Raw genomic sequence first — 21,108 nt, forward strand, 5'->3', positions numbered from 1 at the left:
TGGATACATGTCTAAATACTATGAGAATACAACAGAAATGTTTTAATAATAAATAAATACAATCTATGCAAAAATCAAGGGGTCAGCACACCCATCGCGAGCATTCATTCAAATTTCGCCTTTCAACTGGCGCTTGTAACGTCGGTTGCGTTTCTCCTGGAGGTCCAGAAGCTCGTTCAGCTTCTTCAGCACATCGGTGGCGGTCAATACATTCTCGGTCAACCTGGGAACCTGAGATGTAAGATTCGCAGCGGACTCATCCAGCTCCATTTCCAGGTCGACAAGAGTGTTGACCTTGTCCATGAATCGTTTGATGCGCTGGCAGTAGCTTAAGGGGATTAATTATATAATTTAAACGTAAAGGAATCATGGTAGCATCCACTTACCACTTGGCCAGTTCATTCTTGTGGCTTACAATCAGGCGCCAGGCCATGCAGTTCTGCAAGTGCCAGGAACGATGGGAAATCTTTAGAGATTCTGTCCTGGGAGCTATCCACTCTATAACCGCCGCACTTTGGCTGGGCGGTAGTTCCACTTCCTCCAAGAGCCAGCTGTGCCAGATGATCCGCTCCTTCTTCTCCTCCTCCTCTACATTACCATCACTGTGAGCCTCCAAGGCATTCAACTGCAACGACACAAGGCGCTGCTGGCTGGCCTGGGAGGCCCTCACAGTCGGCTTTCTTCCGAAATGTCTCTCCAAGAAGGCCGTGGTTTCCTTGAAATAATCTTTGCCTGCGGGTTCACTCCTCAAGCTGAGATCCATTAATCCACCACGAAAGGTACACCAGGAGGGGTTCGTGCAGAAAGAGCGAGCAGAGTCATCTGCATAAATAATATGGGTCTCGCTGAGGGATGATGAGTTGTAAAAAATGGAATCATTCTATTTTTACTTTAATAAAATCATAGAAAATAAAAAATAGATGCCATTTCTGACCTACAATTACAATTTTATTGAAGTCAAAGCCTAACCGAGACTGAGTATAAAAGAGGGATCACTTAAAAAAACGCTTCAAAGGGACATTCTTAACTCACCCGCTGCCGATGCTGACCACCAATTTGGTAATAGGCCTGCAGCAGGTCGTGGCAATTTGTGTGCTAGTCATACGGGCAATTTGACAGGAAATATCGAGAAACTGACAGAAATATGGACAAAAATCAAATAACGACGCAACTGTCGCGGACTACTGAGTGTTTAGTGTGACTCCAGGGTGCTAAGCGTTCCTCTGCAAGTCCCGAATGGCCCTTGCATCCAGCTTCTGCTGATATTCCAATCTTTCGAGGATCGTGGGATGTGTGTGATGCCACACGGCGTAGCATTTGTCGTACACCGGGAAGCTCATGTGATCCGCATATATCTTGACCAGGGCCATCCTTAGCTGGATGGAGTATCCCATGCGGTGGGCAAAGCGATCGGCAGCGTACTCAAAGCGCCGTAGATTCCACAGCATCAGCACATTGGCCAGGGTGAGGTACGGAGTAAGGGCGAATCTCAGGACTATGATGAAGCCAACGATGATGGGACAGAGTCCGGCTTCAAAGCCCACCGCCTCGTACAGCTGAGGACAATGGAAAAACAATCCGAAGAGAGCCATGGTGATCAAGAAGTGCAGCTTCATTATTATCGTGGCCTTGTAGAAGTGGCCGTGCTTCCAGTGGCCCAGCTCGTGGCACACCACGCCCGCCACCTGGACGTTGGTCAGACCTCGGCCTACCTCATATGGAGCCAGCTCACTCGGGTCCTTTCCTTTGTTCAGAAGCAGGGTATCAAAGATCACGATCCTCTTTAGGCAGCAGCTCCCATAGAAGTAGGCATTGCTGTACTGCATCGACCTGGTCCGGATGATGAACACCCGGTTCATGGGGAAGCCAACCCAATCGCAGACGCGCTTCACCTCCGCGTGAAGAGCAGTGCCCTCTGGGAGGACTACCTGCCTTCCGATGCACGGAATGCAGCAGTAGGGTAGGAAGAAGACCATCAGCAGGGTAAACACGGCCCAGAAGAGCCAGAACCATAGGAAAAAGAAGAATCCAAGTATCTGAACGCTAAACACGATGGCCGCCGTCACAGGGAGCAGAATGAGCTGGCTTAGGATAATGGCCAGAATGCCCACGCATAGGTAGAGGTACCACGGAAATCTGCCCGCTAGGCCATAGCGCAACTCCAGCAGACACTTGTCGTAGATGAGCACGGGCAGGAACCGCAGACAGATGTAGATGGTCAGATAGAAGACGAAGATCAGGCTCACCCAGATCTCCGCTGAGGTGAGTGGCTTCAGCGTCATGGCGGCCAGGCCCCAGAGGAAGGGATAGAAGCCCAGGCACAGCTCGAGCAGTGTGATGATCAAATCAATAAAATGCTTCCAGATCACCAGCTCCGTTTTGTGCAGCTCATAGATGCGCGCCCGATAATATATCTCCGGGGGAATGACGCCCCGTAGCTCCTCCGGCACCATCACCGCATTCATGCACACCAGTTGCTGCAATCAAAGAGAGAGATTCCAGTGATCGGTTCATTGAGGGTGTCCTCCTAGCTTACCTGTCTCTTGGTAATTATCATCTCCCAAACGCGGTCAACTACCACGATCAGACACAGAATGATTAGTATAATCAGAGGGTCTACCTTCGGCCAAGTGTCGTAGAATGCCATTAAAACTTAGCATGTTCCCCCTCAAACAAGAAGAGCAGTCCGTAGTGTTCAAAAAATGTTTATATATTTTATAGGCGATACAGGTACTTTTCGACCAGAGCCAACCATGTTCGAAAACGGAGAGAAGGGAGCCGAACTACTCACAGTCTTTAGAGGCTGCTGAGCCGATCCAGGCGCTCCAGCATGGTGGGGTGGGTGTGATGCCACTGGGAGTAACAGCGGTCCGATACGGGAAACGCCAGGTTATCCGCATACAGCTTGAGCAGCGCCAGGCGCAGATCCGGTCCGTATCCCAGTCCGAAGGCATACCTATCCGCTTGGTACTCGAAGCAGCGGGTCATGCTCAGCATACCGAAGTTGATCAAGGTCATGTAGGGCGTCATTACGAAACCGAAGATGATTAGGAATCCCACGATGATGGGCTGCAAGTCCGGTTCGAATCCCACAGCCTGGTAGATGGGTCCGCGGGGAAAAACCAAGGCAAACAGCAAGATGGTAAGTGCCAGGTGCAGCTGGAACGTTACGAGGGCCTTGTAAAAGTGGCCGTGCCTCCAGTGACCCAGTTCGTGAGCCACCACAGCGGTTACCTGGGTGTCCGACAGCCCTTTGCCGACCTCCTCGGGCTCCAGATTCGATAAATCTCTTTGGCCTTTGTTCAGCAACAGGGTATCGAAGATCACGATCCTCTTGAGGCAACAGCTGCCATAGAAAAAAGCATTGCTGCCCGCATTTGGATCGTGAACTCGGATGATGTGAACCTGTCGCATGGGGAAACCGGCACGTCTTGTTAGCGCCTCCAGTGCCGAGCGAAGAGCTCCATTTTCCAGCTGCACACGCCGGCCCATGAACGGATCGATGAAAATCGGTATCAGAAGGATTAACGTGACCGTAATGACTACCATTTGGATGTACAGAGCCAGCGGAGCGTACAGCCCCAAGCCTATGAACGTGAAGACCAGCGCCACCACCATTAGAATGGTGAAAATCAGTCCCAGGATAAGTTCGAATGTGAATTGGCAGAGTCTGACCAGCCACGGTGGCTTTGGCCTCTGCTGCAATTTTCTTATACAGATCTTGTCGTACAACACGGCCGGCAGGTTCTTTAGCCAGAGGTAAAAACTTAGCATCACCACAAAGATCACGGAGACGCAGGCCTCGTGCTTCATCCATTCGCCCAGGGCACACTTTGCAGCCACACCCCACAGCCAGGCGTAGAAACCAAAGTAGAGCTCCAGCACACCCAGCAGGACCACAGTAATCAGTGCGTTCACAATCGTGAGCCAGCCCTTGTGTATCTTGTAGATACGCATCCTGTCGTAGAGCTCCTGCGGCAAAAACGGCTGGATCACGTCTGGAACCTTATCTACTTTGTAGGCGACATTAAGCTGCGACAGACGGAGGGAGAGAGTTGTGTATTCCAGGTGCCCGGCCTTCGGATCGGCTTACCTCGCGCAGCAGCAGATACACGGCCCAGAAATTGTCCAGCACCAGGACAGCTATCATAAGGTAGAGCACTATTATGGGATCATCCCAGAAGTATGCAGCCATTATGGGTTCCTCTGGCTATCGCTTAACAAATACGGCATACTTTTTTTATAATTTTGAAAGCCAACCAGAACCAAACAAGATTCTGATTGATGGATTCCAAACTACCTGTTAATATGTTTTTAAACCGATGACGTTGTTGAAGCCATCCCAAGTCACTTATTCACCCCATAAACGTTTAAAAACGGTCTTACAAACACTGAAATATTTTGTTTTTATTGAGAGTTAAGTCCCCCGATTTTATTTTTTGAAGTAAAATAAAAGGGAACAGTGTAAACTTTGGTCTTAGTAGTGATGTAAGCGTTCCTAATTCAATTTCTTGCTTTCGTCAAGCTCTTTCAGGCGATTCAGCCGCTGGAGCAGAGTGGGATGCGAATGGTTCCAGGTGGAATACAGCCAGTCGTAGACGGGAAAGCCCAAGTTGTCCACGTTCAGTTTGATGAGTGCCCGGCCCAACTGCTCAGCAAAGCCCAGCTTGAAGGCAAACTCATCGGCCTGATACTCAAACCGACGCGACAAGATCGTCAGGGCAAAGTTCATGATGGCATTGTAGGGGGCCATAACGTAGGTGAAGACAACCAGCAAGCCCACCAAAATGGGGCGAGTGCCGGGTGCGAATCCCACGGCCACGTAGAAAGGAGGATACTTGAATACATTGCCGAAGACCAAGAACATCAGGAACAAGTGGACCTGCATGATGATTATGTTTTTGGTCACATGACCAAGTTTCCAGTGGCCCAGCTCGTGACCTAAAACGGCCAGCACCTCCTCGTCCGTGCAGCCCTTGCCCTTCTCATCGTCGGAGAGATCAGTGTCGTCGGCTTTGCCCTTGTTGAGCAGCAGAGTGTCGAAGAGCACGATCCTCTTGGAGTTCCAGAGTCCGTAAAAGTAGGCATTACTGTGCGATGAGCGCTTCGATCCTTCCACCACAAAGAGCTTGGTGAGCGGGAACTTCAGCGAGGCGGCCAGATCCTCAATGGACTGCCTCAAGGGGCCCTTCTCCAGCGGCGTATACTTGTCGAATAGGGGAGCAATGAAAATCGGATACACAGTGAGCAGGACAAGCGAAATGATGCCGGTGAATATCCACAGCCAGATGAAGAAGTTGTCGCCACCGCGCTGTACAATAAAGATGATTGCGGCCGTGATGGGAATCATAAGGACCTGGGTGACAAGGAAGCCCTTCAGCTGATCCCAGGCAAAGAAGCGCGCCGTCTGCTTATTGAAGCCGTGTGTCTCCTCCAGCACAAATGTCTTGTAAATCTTGAAGGGAAGCCCCTTGAACGTGCTCAGCACGTTCGAGATCAGCACGAAAACGCAGCTCACAATGATCTCGTTCTTGGAATCCCAATTTAAATGCTCCACCACCTCTACCGACAGCTGCCAGATCAAGGCAATCAGTCCAATGTACAGTTCCATGCAAAACAGGCCCACGTCCATGACCGCCGCCTTGAAGATCCCAAAGTTCTCCTGATCCAAACCATATTTGCGCGCCTTGTGGAACGTCTCCTCGCCCATGTGTGACGTCAGCTCCGCCGGCACCTTCAGTGCACTGCGATAGACTTTCACCTGCCGACAGAGAGGGAGATACGGGGGGAAGGGACGCCATTAAATTAAATGCCAATTAACATTGGCGAACTCTAAATTTATCATTTCCCTTTGATAAAAAGTGCTCGCCACCTACGTGTCTCCGTCCCGCTCGCACATGCCGGCAAACGACGCAGACAGTTCTGAAAACCCACCTGACGCAGCGATATGTAGATTTCCAGCGCATTCTCGATTACAACCAAAGCCAAAATGCTAAAAAGCACCGTTTCTGCGTCCAATTCCATCATGTTTCAGGTTATTTCATTAAAACTAATAAAACAAATTTTACTATGACGATGACGGATGCTAGAGATGTTACTAGTTGTGGCAATCGAACCAATCGATGATTTTAAAATGGTGGTAACCCTTAATTCTATCGATTTCAATGTTTTCAAAAAGGGTCATACTAATTATTTAAGTTTAGACTAAAAATGCTTATTTTAAGGCGATTTTACAGCAGCTCTAAACGCATTGCCCACATTACAAAGTCCCACAAGCCAGGTGACTCTCTAAGCCTGCAGGTAGGCGCCATAACTCAGTAGATTCCGATTGGTTTTCTAAATGGAGGGGAACTGTTATCCAACAAGGGATGGATCCAGAACGTGCGCCGGCTGAAGAACAACACATTTCTGGACATTAGCGATGGATCCACGAGCAACAGGTTCCAGGTGGTGGTGCCGCGGACTCCGGAGAACCAGCATCTGGCGCCGGGCAGCGTCATCTCGGCGGCGGGCCAAATCCAAGTGGCTCCGAATGGAAGCTTTGAGTTGCACGCCGATCGCGTGGAAATGTTGGGTAACTATGAATGATATTTGGGAGCAATATTATAAATCTTGCAAATATTATTCTCCCCAGCTGATGGACACCTGCAGGAGGGCTATCCCTTCAGCCCCAAGCAGAAGCACCCACCGGAGTACGTCCGCGAGCATCTGCATCTTCGATCTCGCGTCAGTTACATCGCCGCTCAGTTGAGGGTTCGGCACAAGGCCCAGAAAGCCATCCATGATTACATGGATGAGTTGGATTTCGTGCAGATCAATACCCCGCTGTTGACCACCAATGACTGCGAGGGAGCAGGCGAGGTGTTCCGCGTTCAACCCGACTCTGCAGCTTTGCTCAAGCAGATGGAAAGGCCAAATGTGCCGGCGGAGCAGAGCTACTTTGATGACAAGGTCTTCCTCAGCGTCTCTGGTCAGCTGCACCTGGAGGCCATGTCCTATGGCCTGGGTAACACATACACTTTTGCGCCTGCCTTTCGAGCGGAGAACTCCAAATCGCCCTTGCATTTAGCCGAATTTTACATGTTTGAAGCGGAACTGGCCCATCTGGAGGAGTTGGAGAAGCTGGCACGGTTCATTGAGCAGCTGATAAAGTCCATCACGAATAGATTGCTGGAAACAAGCTCGGAGGATCTTCATTTTTGTCAGCGTAACGCCAACACCACCTCGGATCTAGCTTGGCTGCAAGTTCCCTGGATAATAATGAGCTACGACGAAGCCCTCAAAGTGCTGCAGGACAATAAAGATAGCCTAAAGACTCCCATTAGTCTGACAGAGGGTTTCTCCAAGGACCAAGAACTGTTTCTCGTCTCCCACTGTGCTGCCCCCGTTTTCGTCGTGGATTGGCCCACGCAGCAGAAGCCCTTCTACATGAAAGTTTCCCGCTCCAACCCCAGCGTAGTCCATGCCCTGGATCTCCTGATGCCGTCAGTTGGCGAACTTTGTGGCGGAAGCCTGCGCGAAAGTGATGCCGAGATGTTGAGATCCCATCCACAGCTGCCAAAGAATCTATCCTGGTATGTGGACCTGCGAAAATACGGAGGAGTTCCCACCGGGGGCTTTGGCATGGGCTTCGAACGTTATCTGCAGCTGGTCACGGGCGTTAAGAACATCCGAGACGTGATACCTTTTCCCAGATATCCGCACAGCTGCAAAATGTGAGTTGTTAAAGGTTGCAAAAAAGTCGCTTTTATTATTAAAACAAAATAATAAATTTGTAATAAATGTGTGTTACTTTAGAGCAGTGGTTAGAAGAAACATTGTGGAGGTGGGAAAAATCCCAAAGTGGTCAGAGTGAAGCGGAATAAGGGCTCCGCCGACCACTGCTCAAGAGGATGCCTAGTCATACAAGACTCTTATGAAATCTGAAATAGGATCTTTGATAATTTGTTACTTTTCTATGAACTTAATTATGGCCAAACTAAATGAGAAACCTTTACAGCTGCCCGAGCATGGGTTTGCGGCCAGGCCAAGCCTCCTTGGCGTATTTCTTTTTCTGTGGACACAAAGCATCGCCTTCGCCACTGGAGTCGTGCGGGTCCTCCACATAGCGTCGCACTGAAAGGGAACGCAGATATTAGGTAAATCATTCCAAGCTTTCAGCTCCTAAAAACCTTACCATTTGCATTGGCCACGGCCAACTTCTGGGCCAGCGAGGAAGTCGGCTCCAGCGCCTCATCGAAGATGGGAAGCACCTCGGGCGCAGGATTTGGCAGCAGCAGACCCAACTTGGAGCCAATGCTCAACGGTGAAATGGGCTCCAGTTCACCCTTTCCATGCGCCTCAGCTGGTATGCCTTGGTACAGGGAATTAGTTGGAGAATGGGGTACCGTATGGGGTGGGGGCATTTCCCTGTTGTGCTGGTGTTGGTGCTTCATGTCCGCCAGACTCTGCTGGAACAGCTGGTGCACGTGGGCGGCATTGGCACTAGCCAGGCTGCTACCCGAATGGATGCCCATGTGGTTGACATCAAAGCGAGCCCGTTTGGCCGGCACCACAGTCGTCTGCACCAGATTCCTAAAGCGCCCCACATTAGGATCCACATCCTCCGGATTGATGATGATTTCCTCGTCGTTGAACGTGACATTTCGACTGCGACGACCCTGTTTCAAGGCATTTTGCTTGCGCATATTGGTGTCGTCATCAATTCCCAGCATTGAGATGCGTCGGTTGTGAGCTGTATTGTACTCGGTGAGATTCTGAGGCGATTAAGTGGTTTATTAGTTTACAAAGCGCTGAAAGTCGAGAGCTATTTGAAAAATAATGAAAATAACAAGAATAGATTGAACCTGTAGCTAAAGTAGCGAGAGGTTTTTAAGGTAGCGAGTAATTGTAACTGTTTCCCTCTTTGGAAAGAGAATTTCTTCTACAATGAATATAAAGTAAAGCGTTCTCTTGCCTACACTCCAACTTTACCTTACTATAGCCTTACCCAACAAATACCTGAGCTCTTATAATTATTTTCTTTGAAACAATCTTACTTTTAGACATCTTCAACTTACATCCAGTTCGGTTTGGCTCTCGGGCAAGCCAAGAAGAGCTCCATCGCTGGTCTCGCTAAGCGGGAGGTCCTCCATAATGTTACTATGGTGTCCCGAGGGCCGCTCCCTGAGTATATAGTTCCTGGTGGAGGCTCCAAAGTGGAAGGTGCTGTTGATTTGCAGCTGCGTGGGCTTGTGGGCCTCCAGCCGCAACGTGCCAATAAAGGTGCCATGAGCTGAAGGAACACAATAAACGTGTTAATCCTTAGGGAGATTAATCTCCTTCCTCCACTACATACTGGATCCAAGATCTACGAGGTAGGCTATGTTTAGGTGCTTGTGGTAGACGAAGGCCGCATGGACGCGCGAGCAGGAGGCGTGGTCTATGCAGAAGTCGTTCATCTGGCTGTTGCGTCCGAATAAATAGCATCTTTTCTCATCCACCATCAGTTTCTGGACTAATTTCTCATCCTTCAGGACATCCAAGTGCAGACCAGTGGGCGGTTTGCCGGCCCTAAAAAAGAGCAACCATTGCTGAGTGTGTGGGCGAAAAAGATAGCTCTCTAGTTTACCCACCAACTGGGTATGTCGTAGCTGTTGGCCATTCCTTAAATTGGGCTTGAACGGCACGTAAAAAATATTAAAACTAATTTTGTTTATTTTCATGCAAATCCTAGAACCAGTGTGCACACATCACAAAAAATTACACAGGGCTGGCAATGCCAATATCCCAGGGTTTGTAACTTTGCTAAATATTATTATATTTGTATTTTAATTAATTTATTAAACTGTTTGTTAAATTAATCAAAAAATAATTGTAATAATATGATTTATAAATGTTTAATTATTATTATTTTAAACATTATTTCACTACTTTGATTTTTGTAAGATATCTTTTCTTTGCTTCTATGGTCACATTGTTGGGTAATATTTAAAGGTCGCGCCACAGGCACACTGGGCGGACGCAACGGAAATAAAACAACAAAACGAAACGAAACGTAACAAAAACACAGAAATAACGAACGGCTGACAATTCTAAAAATAATTCCGCAAACCACCAGTTTTAATCCAATTAATTAGTCTAATGCTGACACATCCGCTGTTTACATAAATGAAAGTAGTGTGTGAAAGGCTCTTCTCCGTGTCATTGGATGCTGCCAGGTTGAAAACCTGTTTTGGATGCCCGTGAACTCATCGTTATTGTCGTGCCTTGTGATCCGGAGCATTAATCATAGATAATTAGCCATTGCGAAAATGGCTACTACTGTGATCGCAGATCTGTGCATCTTCCTTCTGACCTGGAATGTGGGCACCCACTCTCCGCGGGAGCAGCAATTGAACTCTCTGCTGGCCCTGAATGGAACGACCACCTGTCCGGACAACCAACTGCCCGACATCTACGTGATTGGCATGCAGGAAGTGAGCACCAAGCAGGTGCTAAACATTTTCCAGGACGATCCGTGGGTACTGAAGATCGCTGGCGCCCTGCAGGAACACCAGTTCGTCAAGGTGGAGGCCAAACAGCTGCAGGGCATCCTCATAACTATGTTTGCCCATCACAAGCACGTTCCGCATATGAAAAACATCGAGACGGAGGCCACGCGCACGGGACTGGGCGGTTTGTGGGGCAACAAGGGCGCGGTGAGCATCCGGCTGTCGCTGTATGGCACCGGAGCCGTCTTTGTCTGTTCCCACCTGGCGGCCCACGATGACAAGCTGAAGGAGCGCATCGAGGACTATCACCAGATAGTGGACAATCACAAGTACCACGCCCAGGGTTATCCCCGGATCTTCGATCACGACTTTGTCTTCTGGTTTGGCGATCTCAATTTCCGTCTCTCTGGCGACATGTCGGCCTGGGATGTGCGCACGGATGTGGAGAACATGCGGTACGCTGATCTGCTCAAGCTGGACCAACTGAACCTGCTAAGGGAAAAGGGCAACGCCTTTAGCCTGCTGGAGGAGCAGCAGCCCAACTTTGCGCCCACTTTCAAGGTTATTATCTGAAGAAATAAAAGGGAACTCGATGCCCCTTGTCTAAAGTACTCATAAATATCATTAATTGCAGTTCGTCGAGGGCACCAATGATTACGACTTGAAGCGACGACCGGCCTGGTGCGATAGGATCCTGCATCGCGTGCAGAATAACGTTTATCCGGGCGTTACCCTGAGCGCCACCCAGCTGTCTTATCAGTCCCATACGGACTACACGCTCTCTGACCACAGACCCGTATCGGCGACGTTCAGCTACAAGGTTGAGACATCCAATCAGACCTACACCGACGAGGAGCTGCACGACATGACCCATGGGGCCGCTTCCCCGGGGACCTCTGCTCCCAGTGTTAGTTTTACATTTGCTTTTATTGTGCTTGTAGTTGTGCCGTATTTTCAACTTTGATTTCGCTTCTTTTGTAGTTTTATAACGCTGAACTAGAGCAGTGGTAGAGCCGCCGCCCTCGTGACGTCATTTAATTTTAAAATAGTAATTGATTTCTATTCCAATGTAGAGTAAATATAAGAAACGTTGTGGTCGAAGGAGCAAAGGTGACACGTAAATAATATCAAGTACAATGTGATGGAATCTCAGCTAATTAAGCAATCAAGAAAAGCAATTCTCAAGTGATCCAAGTATCTTATAAAGTACCTAAAAATATATATCATAATATGTATGTATATTCTCAGTCAATTAAGAAGAGATTCTTTTAAAGTTGATTATCATGTTTGTATTAGACAAATTAATTTTTTGAGACTTTGAAGTAAACCTGTTGATCGAATAAATAAATGATTAGACCTCGAAGCAAACTGTGACTCATTTTATGTTCATCAATGAAGGGGGTTCCCAAAACAGGTCTTATTTATGGGGTTTTTCATAAATGCAATTCAATTTATTATTTTTTCTATTATCATTAAAGAAAATTATTACGGTTTCCGAGTTAGACTTTTCGCTAATATAATTTCTTATCTTGTATAATTTGTATTTTAAATGTTTACTTATAAGTTGTATTTGCAATCCCTGGTAGAAAGAAAGAGCGCAATCTCAGTGTTCCACTTAAAACCAAACAAAGAAACCAGAGATCAAAGGGAAATGTTTATTTATGATTAACAATCATTAATTCTCAGAAGAGCCCCCACAAAAACCAAACAACAGATAAGACGTTGATTCACAATTATTGTTGGGTTTATTCATTCAACGCTTTCGATTTTGATCAGCATTGTTTTTGCTTTATTAGCTAGGGGTTTCTCTTGGGTTTTGAACAGTTCTTTATACATTCGCCGGGGGCAAAAGTAAATTAAAATTTGTTTATTTGTATAAGTATATAAGCCACCTTTAAATTATATGATTAAAGCGCTTTGTCTTAACTTAGAGCAAACATCGTACGTAAGAGACTAAATTAAGAATGGTAAGATAGGTTCTCTTTTGCACAAAAAGGTAGGATCATAAATATATATATATATATAGTATGTGTATTTTTGGATGAAGCGTTTTCTAGTACTGTGTGTGTGTGGGGGGGTGTGGGATAAATGCTAAAAGTACAAACTATCGTTAAATTGCCTCCACAATTCCTTTCTGTCGTCAGATGTTGGGCTCAGGATTTATTTTCGACATGGCACAAAAACACAAAAACAAGAAACGAACTGAATTTACACAAAATTAACTAGAAAAAATTTGCAATATCTGATGGTTGTCATAAACTGTCCCTGTTATTGGTTTTTTTTTACTTAGTTTACTAACGGACGTTTTGTTCTTATTTGTTTTTTGAATTTTCTTTGCTTAAATACAAAAGCAATTTACCTTTTTACTCTTTTGTTTCACAGTGTTCTTTGTTGTTTTTCTTTTAAACCATACCGAGAGTGGTCCAAGTAATGTGTTGTCGTTGGATATAACTATTGCATAAGCGACACTGAACCACAAAAACCACGCGACCACGAACATACATAGTTGTTATCTAACTAGTTACATAGATAAGTGAGTGTGTGTGTGTTTGTAAGTATAATCTCCAGTCAGGTTTTGGTTAATTTCGATTTCTATTGAAGAACACATTTGTCTTTGCCGCCACTGATGTCGACCTGTTCCAGTTCCCTGGCTATTTCTTGATCGTCCTCGATCCTGGAAGTAAAAATTAAAGGATTTAGTTAGGTATGGAGGATTATTATCAGATTATTATTATTCTTAGTTATGGGAAAAATTGTTGAATGAAAAAATTAAGCACTTAGAATCAACTTGGAATAAAATGGACAATATCCTGGGAATCCTTGTTCATCTATCCATTTCCGGGATGAATTTTATATTACGAATTTTTATGATTTTTATATTGACGACTTACGCTATCTCCTGGTTGTGCAGATGCTGTACCAACTGGTCCCTTTTGTCGACAATCGTCATTAGCTCCTCAAGCAGCAGCCGCTCCTTTTCGCGCTGCACCTCCGTCTTGCGCCAGTCCTCCACGGATTGCGCTGCCCTCAGCTCCTGATTCAGCATAGTGTGCTTTCGCTCCAGGTCTTTCTCTTGCTCGCTAAGAAACCCAAAAACCAGATATGACCCTAAACATATAGTAAAGGTAATAAGAAAGACTACTTACAGAATGTTCAGCTGCATTTGCCGGCGTAGGAGTGCGTTCTTCTTATTGACCAGCGTGAACCATTGCGATAGGAGTTGCTCCTCCGTTTCCTCGGTCTCTGTGAATGGGTTTATGTATCGCTTGTTAATATAATCTAGCAGCAACCATGCTTATTCTGTTTGATTCTGTGAATTACTAAGCTTAAATTAAGTAGTGTTTAGCTTATAGTCTACGAAGGCTGCGTCCTTTGGCGGTTTCAAAAGCTGCCGCACAGTGTGGACGACTCTGTGCGATTAGTGAGCATTATCCGGGGACAGTTAGAGACAAGTCCAGGAACGAAGTTAGACACACACCGGCCAAGATATTAACAAGCAAACACAGACATTAAATATAACAAACAAACGGCACGAGGAATGAGAGCGAGTGGATGCGGTTGAGCGGGCGGACAGGCAGGCAGGCGGGCGGTCGGTTGGTTGATCTAGCAGCCTCAAACGGCAAGGCGTGGCAGTGCTCGGCAGAAGCGATTGGGTAGAGTAGCTCAATGATTCAAGCATGTGGGGATGGGCCGCACTTTACCACCATGAGCTGGACTGTGACATAAACGGGAGGAGCGCCGCCGATCCTGCCGGTGACGGCGTCGCCGGTGGCGATCCTGCTGCCGCCGCTGGGAGGCCGCTTGACCGGTGGCCGCCAATGCCAGGACATCATCATCGTCGCTGCACACGGGCAGGTTATCACAGGAGGACTGCTGCGAGGAGACCGCCGACGGGGAACTATCTAGCATGTGGGTATAGGGCACAACATGATGCACATGATGCGGGCGCAGATGAGCAATGGGCGCGGTCATGTTCGATGGATGGCCATGGCCCTTGTTCACATTCACAAAACACGACTGGGAGCGGGGTCGGGGTCGCGGGCGGTGGCGAGAACGCAGTCGCGCAATGTGCAATTCATCGCCAGAGTTGCTGACACTGTCGCTGGACGTGGCCTCGTCATCGTCGTCGTCCTCGCTGCCACCGCCACCACTACCGGCACCTTCACCACCACCACCACCAAACAGACTCTCGTCGTCCGAGTCGAGCAGCTTGATTCGTATCACATCACCACCACCAATACTATTTCGGATTAGCCTAAGGAACGGATTGCCGCCGCCTCTACTGCGACGATTATTACTTGGATTGCCGCCCATCACGGCGCGCAGCTTGGCCTCCAGACTGCTGGCCTTCTGGTCAATTGCTTCCTGTTCCCGCTCCAAGGCCTCCAGCTCCGACTCGATGTAGGACAGCTTGTCGCCCTGCCAGGAAACGCAGAGATTAAGTGTCTATTTAGCAGGAAGCAAATGTATCCCAGCTCACCCTCTTTTCGTTCTTTGGTGAGATGCGGTCTACGATCGCGTTAAAGGACTGCAGGGGACTGCCCTTGACACCCAGGCCCTTGGGATCACTTAACCTATGACTAGGACTGCCCGGCTGTTCCTTGGCCTCCAGCTTCTTTCCGTGCTCCGCAAAGAACTCATCGGCTCCATTGTGGATCGGCGAAATGGTCCGCTCCGGCGAGAAATTAAACCGCTTGGGCTTGGTGGGGCTGGTGGGACTCTCAATGGAGCCGCCGCCACTCTTAACACGCGTCTCCAGGATCAGGCGACGAGCCTGTTCCCGCAGCCTTTGCTGTCGCTCCTCCTGCGTGAGAGAAATCATCTTTACAACTGATTGACTTTATACTTGGCAACTTTTATATACCAACTTTTACATTACAAAAGTATACAAATGGAAAAGAACAATAGAGTGCGTGTTTCTTAGAAACTGCCAGGGATCGTTTAAAAGAAATCGATACGGTAAGCAACAGATGGAATCAAGTAAATAATATCAAAACAAAGAAACTAAAATCCCTGTAAATGAGGAACTAAACAAAAGATTTAATTACTTAAGAATGTTTTTATACGAATTTACTAGTTTCTTATAGTTTTTTATGGTCCGTATTAACCTTAACTACCTCCCCCTTAATTTACTTAAAATTCTTTGGTACAAAAAGAACAATCACTGATAGCCTAGTTACCCGCCGAAATATTTGTATACTTAAGCAACAATAAAACAAATAGAAAACAATAACATGCTCAAGTTAAGCTGATCTGCGTCCAGAAAACTGTGACTTTGGCTGGCATTAAGCTACTTACTTCGTTCGCATCGCTGGGATTATTGCAAAGCTTTAACTTTTCTCTCAGCAGCTTGGCTTTTTCGCTCATCAGCTTGTGGCGCGTTACAATTCGCTACAAAACAAACCAAAAAGGTAAAGCAAAAAACGAAATAAACTAAAATATGTACAAACTGAAGAGAGCTTCAAGGAAATCAACTGCAAAGTGTAAGCTAAGGATAATGGCAAAGCAGCAACTCAATGGAAAACTGCAACGTAACAAGTTTACAAGGGCTCACCCTTGGCTTTCTACTCACACTGGCCGCCTGGGCATCTAGGACGGATAGAGAGCTGTTCTCCTTGCCACCCGTTGGTGGGACATCATCAAAGGGTTCCTCCTGCGGCGGCGGCGGCGTTTGCACCGACGACTGGTTGGCATGCTGCGAGGCATTGATCGAATTCTTATCCTTGGCGGGCGACAGCACCTTGTCCAAAATGTTCTTCGAGTTGTAAAGAATCAGATTCTTTACATCCTTTTTGCTGGTCGGCGACAACTGATCCGATTTGTTCAGCCCGTTAATCTCATCGTCAAAGGAGTTCTGATGCAGCAGCTGTGTCTTCAGGTGCGAGAAGTTCAAGCGACTCTGCGACAAGTTATCAGACTTGTAGTTGCCAATCACATAGCTAGACTCGTCAGCCGTGGAGCCTGAATGCAAAACAGATAGTTAGCTTGTGTGAAAAATATAGACTCTCTCTCTTGTTTTTTTCGTACCTATTTGTTCAATTTGCAGCTGTTTGCCTGTGAAATGCGCCCTCAACTGATGCAAATAGGTCATTACGGCCAGCTTGTCGGGCACTGTCAGCAGATTCATGTCCCTAGGTTCAATCACACGAGGAATACCAAGGGATTCTGCCGCATCGAAGGCAATCCGACAATTGCCAACCACCTCGTGGGCACTCAGTTTGGACATGTCACTGCAAATAGGGAGAGTAATTAGCAAAAGCTTACAAAACAAATTTGATTCACTCACATTAGCTCCGGCACAAAGTGATGAATAATAGCGCAGAAGGCCATGCCGTTGCGCCAGCTAGTTGTCAGATTGGTGACCTTAACATTGGGATAGTCTTTGGTTACTTCCTTGCACCATTCCAGCAGATCCTGGCCGGGCGTGTTCTCCTTCAGCACAATCTTCTCCACCGGTTTCAGGCTGTTGTTTGAGGCATTAGCTCCGGTCTGTGATCGCATTGAATCGTTTATCACGGGAGCGGGAGCGGGCGCGGGTGCGGGTGCAGGTGCGACTACAGGAATTGGCGAGAGTTCGTAGCTCTTCTTCAAGTTCAAAGGTTGAAGCTCAGGCCGCTTGGGAGTCACCACAGACGGAGTATTGCTCTTCTCCATGGTATCCTCCTTTGTCACCGTGCTGTTGTTCCCCAGACTCTTGGTAGTCTCCTCCTTGCGAGTTTCCTCTTTGAACTCGTTCTTATCTTCCTTTTCGGTAAAGTACAAAGCCCTCTTCTTCATTTGCTTCGGTTCATCCTTGCTGACTTTGGGTTCCAGCGGTGTTGAGGTGAGTAGCTTGGCAAAGGCCTCGTTTGTCTTCAAACCCAAGCCCTCGCCAGGGGTCTGTTTCTGCTGCTTCGCCTCGCCCGGCGACTTGATGGGCGTGCTATCCACAGCCTGCACTCCGTTGGGAGTTTTCAGGGACTCGTCAGCGCTACCACTGGCCCCGCTAGAACCACCGGATGCTGCTGCTGTTGTGGTGGGCAAGTCTAACTTGTTCGTGGCTCCCCGTTCGCCATCGCCGTCTAGTTCAAAATGCAATTGATTAAAGGACTCGGCCAAGGGAGTGGGGTCTTCAGATAACGAAGGTACTACATAACGAACGAATGAAACGAAAAACAAAACAAGAAAAAGAAAAAGGAAAATGTACAATGTTACAGTTTACGCACAAGTTACAAGTGGCAGGAAATCATTCAAGATACGTGATGTTGATGGGATATAGATAGAAAGAAACAATATATTGTTTGTTGTTTTGAGTCCAAAGAGAAATGTCTGTACAAAATATATTCATAGAGCTAATCTAATAAGATCATGCAGATCATGTTTTTTGAGATCTATAGTATTTACTGAGGTTTCAACATACATACTTAACCAGAGTGCTTTTCATTACCAAAAGGGATAGTGTGTGGGCTACAAGTCCCTTGTAGTTATGCCAAGCACTTGATATACCTAATATATATACGCTCTAGTCCATTTTTACATACTAACAGATACAGATACATCGAATTTAGTACATAAAACAAGTGAAGAAGTGAACAGGAAGCTGTCTTACCACTTAGGGGGGTGGCCACATCAATGCAGCCATTGAGGCTCGTTGTCATCTGGTCCAATTGCTGGGTAAAGTCATAAAAATTGTCTGTAATTTCACTAAAATTCTCCAAGTCTGGAATATCCTCCAAGTCGTCCAAGGGCGCCACATCACAGTTGTTATTTACGGACATCATGGAGACAACGCTCTGCATGTCCTCATCTCTGGAAAGGGATTTACACAGTCATATAACATATTTTAAGAAATTTTATTAAAGTGAATATACTCACGTTGCCTTGCCCTCCCTTAAAAATACACAGCTTATCGTGAGTTCCAAGCTGGCAGCTGTAATCTTCTTCGAAACGGGCTTTAAACTCAATGTAAAGCTCTGCTGAGTGGATTCTATGCTGGCATACTTTCTCATATTGATACTGGCATTGGCCAGCACACGTTTCTTACCCATAGGGGTAACCTGGGCAACGATAGGATCATCTGGTAAAGAATATCCATTCGGATGCTAAGAGCACTTACATCTTCGATGACAAACGTCCAGTCCTTGTCCTCCAGCTCGTGTGTGCGGGGATCCTTGAACAGGGTTACCGATATGGTATGATTGTCGGGCACAGGCCAGGATATATTTCCCACCAATGGATTCATCATATCCGGCTCCCATGGCAACGGAGCACTGGCCACTCTTCTAGATCTTCGTGTCCATACTATCGAGAGGTTCGACGGTCGCCTGGAAACAAACAATTGTGATTATTATTTATAGTCTGAAGGGGATTTTTAACTCTTACAGAGAACATTATTAAAATTGCATTTAAATGTATGCTTAAAAGACCATGAATAACAATTTCTGAGGACCGGATGAGGCACAATGATATATGTGGGGGCCTTTCAGTTGATAAAAGCATATATATATACATATGTGACGAATGTTTATTAAACTGAAGAGTCTGGGTTAAACATTTCATGTCAACAGGAAGAGGAGGTCAACTCGTAAATAAACTTATCAGTTTAAGATATGGAAAATAAAAGGGGAAATCGATATGTATATTTTCTAGGAGACATTTGTATGCTCTAGCTGACAACCCTTTCAATTGGCGAAATTGATTGGTTTGAAAGCATGAAATGTATAGTAAGTACTTGGGGAAACACGAGAAATTGCTTTGGTATACAGAGAAAATGTCTATAATCATTCGAGTTTGTTTTAATAAATAGTTATTAGGTAATCTATTGATTGAATCAAAAGTTTAGCGTAGTAATCACCAAGAAAAATAGCCAAGAAATGGGGAATAGTTGGCCCTAATAACTACCTATTAAGCCTGTTATTATTATTACGAAAAATACGGTGTACGCTCGATAAAACAAACTAAGAACATTTTTACAATTAAGACCTGGTAAACTCTTATTTCAGTGCATATGAAGACAAAATATGATTTGTAAACACAGTCTTATCATTATTGCTTACTTTAACAGTCTATAACTCAGGAAACCCTTATCGAAATTCCCACAAAATTCGTTAAATGTATCTTTTCTATTTAATCAGTGATAGAAAGCCAACGGAAAATCTAACCCCTTCAGTCGCCGACTGACTAGTTCGTGTTCCAATTGAAAAGCACTTAAACCCAACCCCCACCCAGTAATGCCGCCGCCCCCCTCGAGTTCACCGGATTCCCTCCCTGGCGGACGCATTAATCCACTTTAATGTGGAGCAGCCGGCAGTGCTACTTACCACTTGGCGGTGGTTTCCAGATGCAGATCGTGGTACGAGGCGGTGAACTGGAATTTGGCCGCCCGCTTAAAGTTGCGCTGCAATCTCTTCCAGACACTGGCCATTGTAGCGGGTGCGGATGATCGTCGCAGGTGGCTCTGTGATTACGGCTTTTCTGTATATCTATTTTTTTGGGGTTTGTATAAAAATTAGACCCGTTCCGGTCCTAGTCGTTGTCGTTGAGTGTTTCTGTTCTCCTCCGATTTTTGGTGACTTAAATCATTCTGCGTGTGCCGTCGTCAGCTCTTGTTCTTCTGCAATTGATCGGGAGACTATATAAGCGCCTGGCTGTATGCTTTAGAAAATACATATTTCTGGGTCATTGCAAGGTTCATTCACAAGTCGGAAAAAGAAAACACAAAATGCAAGCGATGCACAAATCAAGTGCGATTGCAAGTGAACTGACAGGTTGAAGTGTTTTCAACGAAACCAAGAGTGAATTCTTTGGAACACATTCTATTTACGGTTTATAAATATTTCTTTTTATTGAGTTAAATTCACTTTTCTTTTTTGTTGTCTGCAAAATATTACCAAAAAAATACGCACGCACATACACATACACACACACACACCCGCGCGCACGCAATTCGTTCTTCCTTTGTATTGGTATTTGTTTTGCCTTTTACGCTGCCTGGCTGGTGACCTTTAGTTGTCACTGCTTTCTTTGTCGCCTTTCTTGATTTCCCTGATTTCGCCTCTCAAGTATTATTTATACTCGCGAGCATTACAGCCCATTGCTAGCATTTTGTTTTTGTCTATTAATGTCCGCGTGCGTGTGTTTGTGTCTCTGCCTCGCTCACTGGCGAATATTTAGCAAAACTTATGTACATACATAAATAGCACCATCATGACGTCACTTTTGTTTTGGTCTCCAATTTCGTTTCAAGGTCTTTGCGCCCCAGACACTTTTCGCCGTTCATTTGCGCATTGAATTCACTGCGAGCCAGCCTTTGTCCGACGTTTTTTATCACATTACAGCGCGAGTAAACTAACTAACTTCTTGAATAAAACTCATCATTATTACTAAAAATTCACCAAAAACGAAGGTGCCCGTTGGTCACACTAAAAACACAAATACTATGTTTTTGTTATCGACTACGTATAATCGATTTTGTTTTGCAGTGAGACCGTTTTGTGAAAAGCTTTAAATACTTGGTATTTTAAATTAACTATATAAATTTGTATTATCTCCCTAGGGAAATAAAATAATGGCAGCCAGCATTGCATAAAATTCTAGCAAAATCTAGAAAAAAAAACATAATTTTTATTATAATATTTAAAATCATATCTGCTTCAAA

At 46.0% G+C, this 21,108-nt stretch overlaps 8 protein-coding genes across 18 annotated transcripts; 2 read left to right on the top strand and 6 right to left on the bottom strand.

The window, feature by feature from the left end:
• Positions 1–16: 16 nt before the first annotated feature.
• LOC108076489 (uncharacterized) lies at positions 17–1,168 on the bottom strand. 2 transcript variants are annotated; one of them, XM_017169379.3, is made up of 3 exons: positions 1,033–1,168; positions 387–845; positions 17–328 (listed from the first exon to the last, which is right to left on the bottom strand). In XM_017169379.3, the coding sequence occupies exons 1-3, from the start codon at positions 1,101–1,103 to the stop codon at positions 109–111; spliced, it is 750 nt and encodes a 249-aa protein (XP_017024868.1). In that variant the 5' UTR covers positions 1,104–1,168; the 3' UTR covers positions 17–108. The 2 variants fall into 2 exon arrangements, with proteins under 2 accessions (XP_017024868.1, XP_017024869.1); XM_017169380.3 differs by having other exon boundaries at positions 180–318.
• A 43-nt stretch (positions 1,169–1,211) lies between these two features.
• On the bottom strand, positions 1,212–2,678 carry ste24c (ste24c prenyl protease type I). Its single transcript, XM_017169374.3, has 2 exons — positions 2,537–2,678; positions 1,212–2,477 (listed from the first exon to the last, which is right to left on the bottom strand). Exons 1-2 carry the CDS (start codon positions 2,645–2,647, stop codon positions 1,212–1,214), a joined length of 1,377 nt encoding a protein of 458 aa, XP_017024863.1. The 5' UTR covers positions 2,648–2,678.
• An 11-nt stretch (positions 2,679–2,689) lies between these two features.
• ste24b (ste24b prenyl protease type I) lies at positions 2,690–4,345 on the bottom strand. The gene is made up of 2 exons (XM_017169375.3): positions 4,094–4,345; positions 2,690–4,032 (listed from the first exon to the last, which is right to left on the bottom strand). The coding sequence occupies exons 1-2, from the start codon at positions 4,193–4,195 to the stop codon at positions 2,797–2,799; spliced, it is 1,338 nt and encodes a 445-aa protein (XP_017024864.1). The 5' UTR covers positions 4,196–4,345; the 3' UTR covers positions 2,690–2,796.
• Positions 4,346–4,387: 42 nt separating this feature from the next.
• ste24a (prenyl protease type I) lies at positions 4,388–6,107 on the bottom strand. The gene is made up of 2 exons (XM_017169456.3): positions 5,935–6,107; positions 4,388–5,761 (listed from the first exon to the last, which is right to left on the bottom strand). Exons 1-2 carry the CDS (start codon positions 6,025–6,027, stop codon positions 4,499–4,501), a joined length of 1,356 nt encoding a protein of 451 aa, XP_017024945.1. The 5' UTR covers positions 6,028–6,107; the 3' UTR covers positions 4,388–4,498.
• A 6-nt stretch (positions 6,108–6,113) lies between these two features.
• AsnRS-m (asparagine--tRNA ligase, mitochondrial) lies at positions 6,114–7,782 on the top strand. Of its 2 annotated transcripts, XM_017169416.3 has the most exons (3): positions 6,114–6,300; positions 6,367–6,574; positions 6,635–7,782. In XM_017169416.3, the coding sequence occupies exons 1-3, from the start codon at positions 6,211–6,213 to the stop codon at positions 7,717–7,719; spliced, it is 1,383 nt and encodes a 460-aa protein (XP_017024905.1). In that variant the 5' UTR covers positions 6,114–6,210; the 3' UTR covers positions 7,720–7,782. The 2 variants fall into 2 exon arrangements, with proteins under 2 accessions (XP_017024905.1, XP_070140667.1); XM_070284566.1 differs by having other exon boundaries at positions 6,114–6,569.
• On the bottom strand, positions 7,770–9,736 carry NiPp1 (nuclear inhibitor of protein phosphatase 1). Of its 2 annotated transcripts, XM_017169418.2 has the most exons (6): positions 9,615–9,736; positions 9,338–9,552; positions 9,060–9,274; positions 8,177–8,756; positions 7,992–8,115; positions 7,775–7,922 (listed from the first exon to the last, which is right to left on the bottom strand). In XM_017169418.2, the coding sequence occupies exons 1-5, from the start codon at positions 9,641–9,643 to the stop codon at positions 7,994–7,996; spliced, it is 1,161 nt and encodes a 386-aa protein (XP_017024907.1). In that variant the 5' UTR covers positions 9,644–9,736; the 3' UTR covers positions 7,775–7,922; positions 7,992–7,993. The 2 variants fall into 2 exon arrangements, with proteins under 2 accessions (XP_017024906.1, XP_017024907.1); XM_017169417.2 differs by having other exon boundaries at positions 7,770–8,115.
• Positions 9,737–9,969: 233 nt separating this feature from the next.
• LOC108076375 (phosphatidylinositol 4,5-bisphosphate 5-phosphatase A) lies at positions 9,970–11,840 on the top strand. Of its 3 annotated transcripts, none has more exons than XM_017169186.3 (3): positions 9,970–11,033; positions 11,107–11,379; positions 11,454–11,840. In XM_017169186.3, the coding sequence occupies exons 1-3, from the start codon at positions 10,293–10,295 to the stop codon at positions 11,481–11,483; spliced, it is 1,044 nt and encodes a 347-aa protein (XP_017024675.1). In that variant the 5' UTR covers positions 9,970–10,292; the 3' UTR covers positions 11,484–11,840. The 3 variants fall into 3 exon arrangements, with proteins under 3 accessions (XP_017024675.1, XP_041632731.1, XP_017024674.1); XM_041776797.2 differs by having other exon boundaries at positions 11,546–11,840; XM_017169185.3 differs by having other exon boundaries at positions 11,107–11,840.
• Positions 11,841–12,198: 358 nt separating this feature from the next.
• Ehbp1 (Eps15 homology domain containing protein-binding protein 1) lies at positions 12,199–20,863 on the bottom strand. Of its 6 annotated transcripts, none has more exons than XM_041776794.2 (14): positions 20,643–20,863; positions 19,772–20,064; positions 18,568–18,775; positions 18,327–18,508; positions 18,061–18,260; positions 16,759–17,533; positions 16,500–16,702; positions 16,045–16,433; positions 15,771–15,863; positions 14,953–15,276; positions 14,174–14,891; positions 13,619–13,715; positions 13,364–13,552; positions 12,199–13,146 (listed from the first exon to the last, which is right to left on the bottom strand). In XM_041776794.2, the coding sequence occupies exons 2-14, from the start codon at positions 19,873–19,875 to the stop codon at positions 13,065–13,067; spliced, it is 3,564 nt and encodes a 1,187-aa protein (XP_041632728.2). In that variant the 5' UTR covers positions 19,876–20,064; positions 20,643–20,863; the 3' UTR covers positions 12,199–13,064. The 6 variants fall into 6 exon arrangements, with proteins under 6 accessions (XP_041632728.2, XP_070140051.1, XP_017024671.1 ...); XM_070283950.1 differs by having other exon boundaries at positions 16,759–17,599; XM_017169182.3 differs by having other exon boundaries at positions 14,771–14,891; positions 20,643–20,859.
• Between the last annotated feature and the right edge of the window lie 245 nt (positions 20,864–21,108).

Source organism: Drosophila kikkawai, chromosome 2R (assembly GCF_030179895.1).
Source record: "Drosophila kikkawai strain 14028-0561.14 chromosome 2R, DkikHiC1v2, whole genome shotgun sequence".
Classification (NCBI taxonomy): domain Eukaryota; kingdom Metazoa; phylum Arthropoda; class Insecta; order Diptera; family Drosophilidae; genus Drosophila; species Drosophila kikkawai.

Bases quoted from the DNA above. Each gene is read 5' to 3' on its own strand.
- LOC108076489 (XM_017169379.3), bottom strand. From the start codon at position 1,103: ATGACTAGCACACAAATTGCCACGACCTGCTGCAGGCCTATTACCAAA. The intron at 846-1,032 runs GTGAGTTAAGAA...ATCATCCCTCAG, and splicing joins GTGGTCAGCATCGGCAGCGG to CGAGACCCATATTATTTATG. The intron at 329-386 runs GTAAGTGGATGC...AATCCCCTTAAG, and splicing joins AAGAATGAACTGGCCAAGTG to CTACTGCCAGCGCATCAAAC.
- ste24c (XM_017169374.3), bottom strand. From the start codon at position 2,647: ATGGCATTCTACGACACTTGGCCGAAGGTAGACCCTCTGATTATACTA. The intron at 2,478-2,536 runs GTAAGCTAGGAG...CTTTGATTGCAG, and splicing joins TGATAATTACCAAGAGACAG to CAACTGGTGTGCATGAATGC.
- ste24b (XM_017169375.3), bottom strand. From the start codon at position 4,195: ATGGCTGCATACTTCTGGGATGATCCCATAATAGTGCTCTACCTTATG. The intron at 4,033-4,093 runs GTAAGCCGATCC...CGTCTGTCGCAG, and splicing joins TGTATCTGCTGCTGCGCGAG to CTTAATGTCGCCTACAAAGT.
- ste24a (XM_017169456.3), bottom strand. From the start codon at position 6,027: ATGATGGAATTGGACGCAGAAACGGTGCTTTTTAGCATTTTGGCTTTG. The intron at 5,762-5,934 runs GTGGGTTTTCAG...CTCTGTCGGCAG, and splicing joins TCTACATATCGCTGCGTCAG to GTGAAAGTCTATCGCAGTGC.
- AsnRS-m (XM_017169416.3), top strand. From the start codon at position 6,211: ATGCTTATTTTAAGGCGATTTTACAGCAGCTCTAAACGCATTGCCCAC. The intron at 6,301-6,366 runs GTAGGCGCCATA...TTATCCAACAAG, and splicing joins GTGACTCTCTAAGCCTGCAG to GGATGGATCCAGAACGTGCG. The intron at 6,575-6,634 runs GTAACTATGAAT...TATTCTCCCCAG, and splicing joins CGATCGCGTGGAAATGTTGG to CTGATGGACACCTGCAGGAG.
- NiPp1 (XM_017169417.2), bottom strand. From the start codon at position 9,643: ATGGCCAACAGCTACGACATACCCAGTTG. The intron at 9,275-9,337 runs GTATGTAGTGGA...GTGTTCCTTCAG, and splicing joins CCTCGTAGATCTTGGATCCA to CTCATGGCACCTTTATTGGC. The intron at 8,757-9,059 runs GTAAGTTGAAGA...TAATCGCCTCAG, and splicing joins AGAGCCAAACCGAACTGGAT to AATCTCACCGAGTACAATAC.
- LOC108076375 (XM_017169185.3), top strand. From the start codon at position 10,293: ATGGCTACTACTGTGATCGCAGATCTGTGCATCTTCCTTCTGACCTGG. The intron at 11,034-11,106 runs GTTATTATCTGA...CATTAATTGCAG, and splicing joins ACTTTGCGCCCACTTTCAAG to TTCGTCGAGGGCACCAATGA.
- Ehbp1 (XM_070283950.1), bottom strand. From the start codon at position 19,875: ATGGCCAGTGTCTGGAAGAGATTGCAGCGCAACTTTAAGCGGGCGGCC. The intron at 17,600-18,060 runs GTAAGACAGCTT...TTCGTTATGTAG, and splicing joins TGTGGCCACCCCCCTAAGTG to TACCTTCGTTATCTGAAGAC. The intron at 13,147-13,363 runs GTAAGTCGTCAA...TTTTACTTCCAG, and splicing joins CTGCACAACCAGGAGATAGC to GATCGAGGACGATCAAGAAA.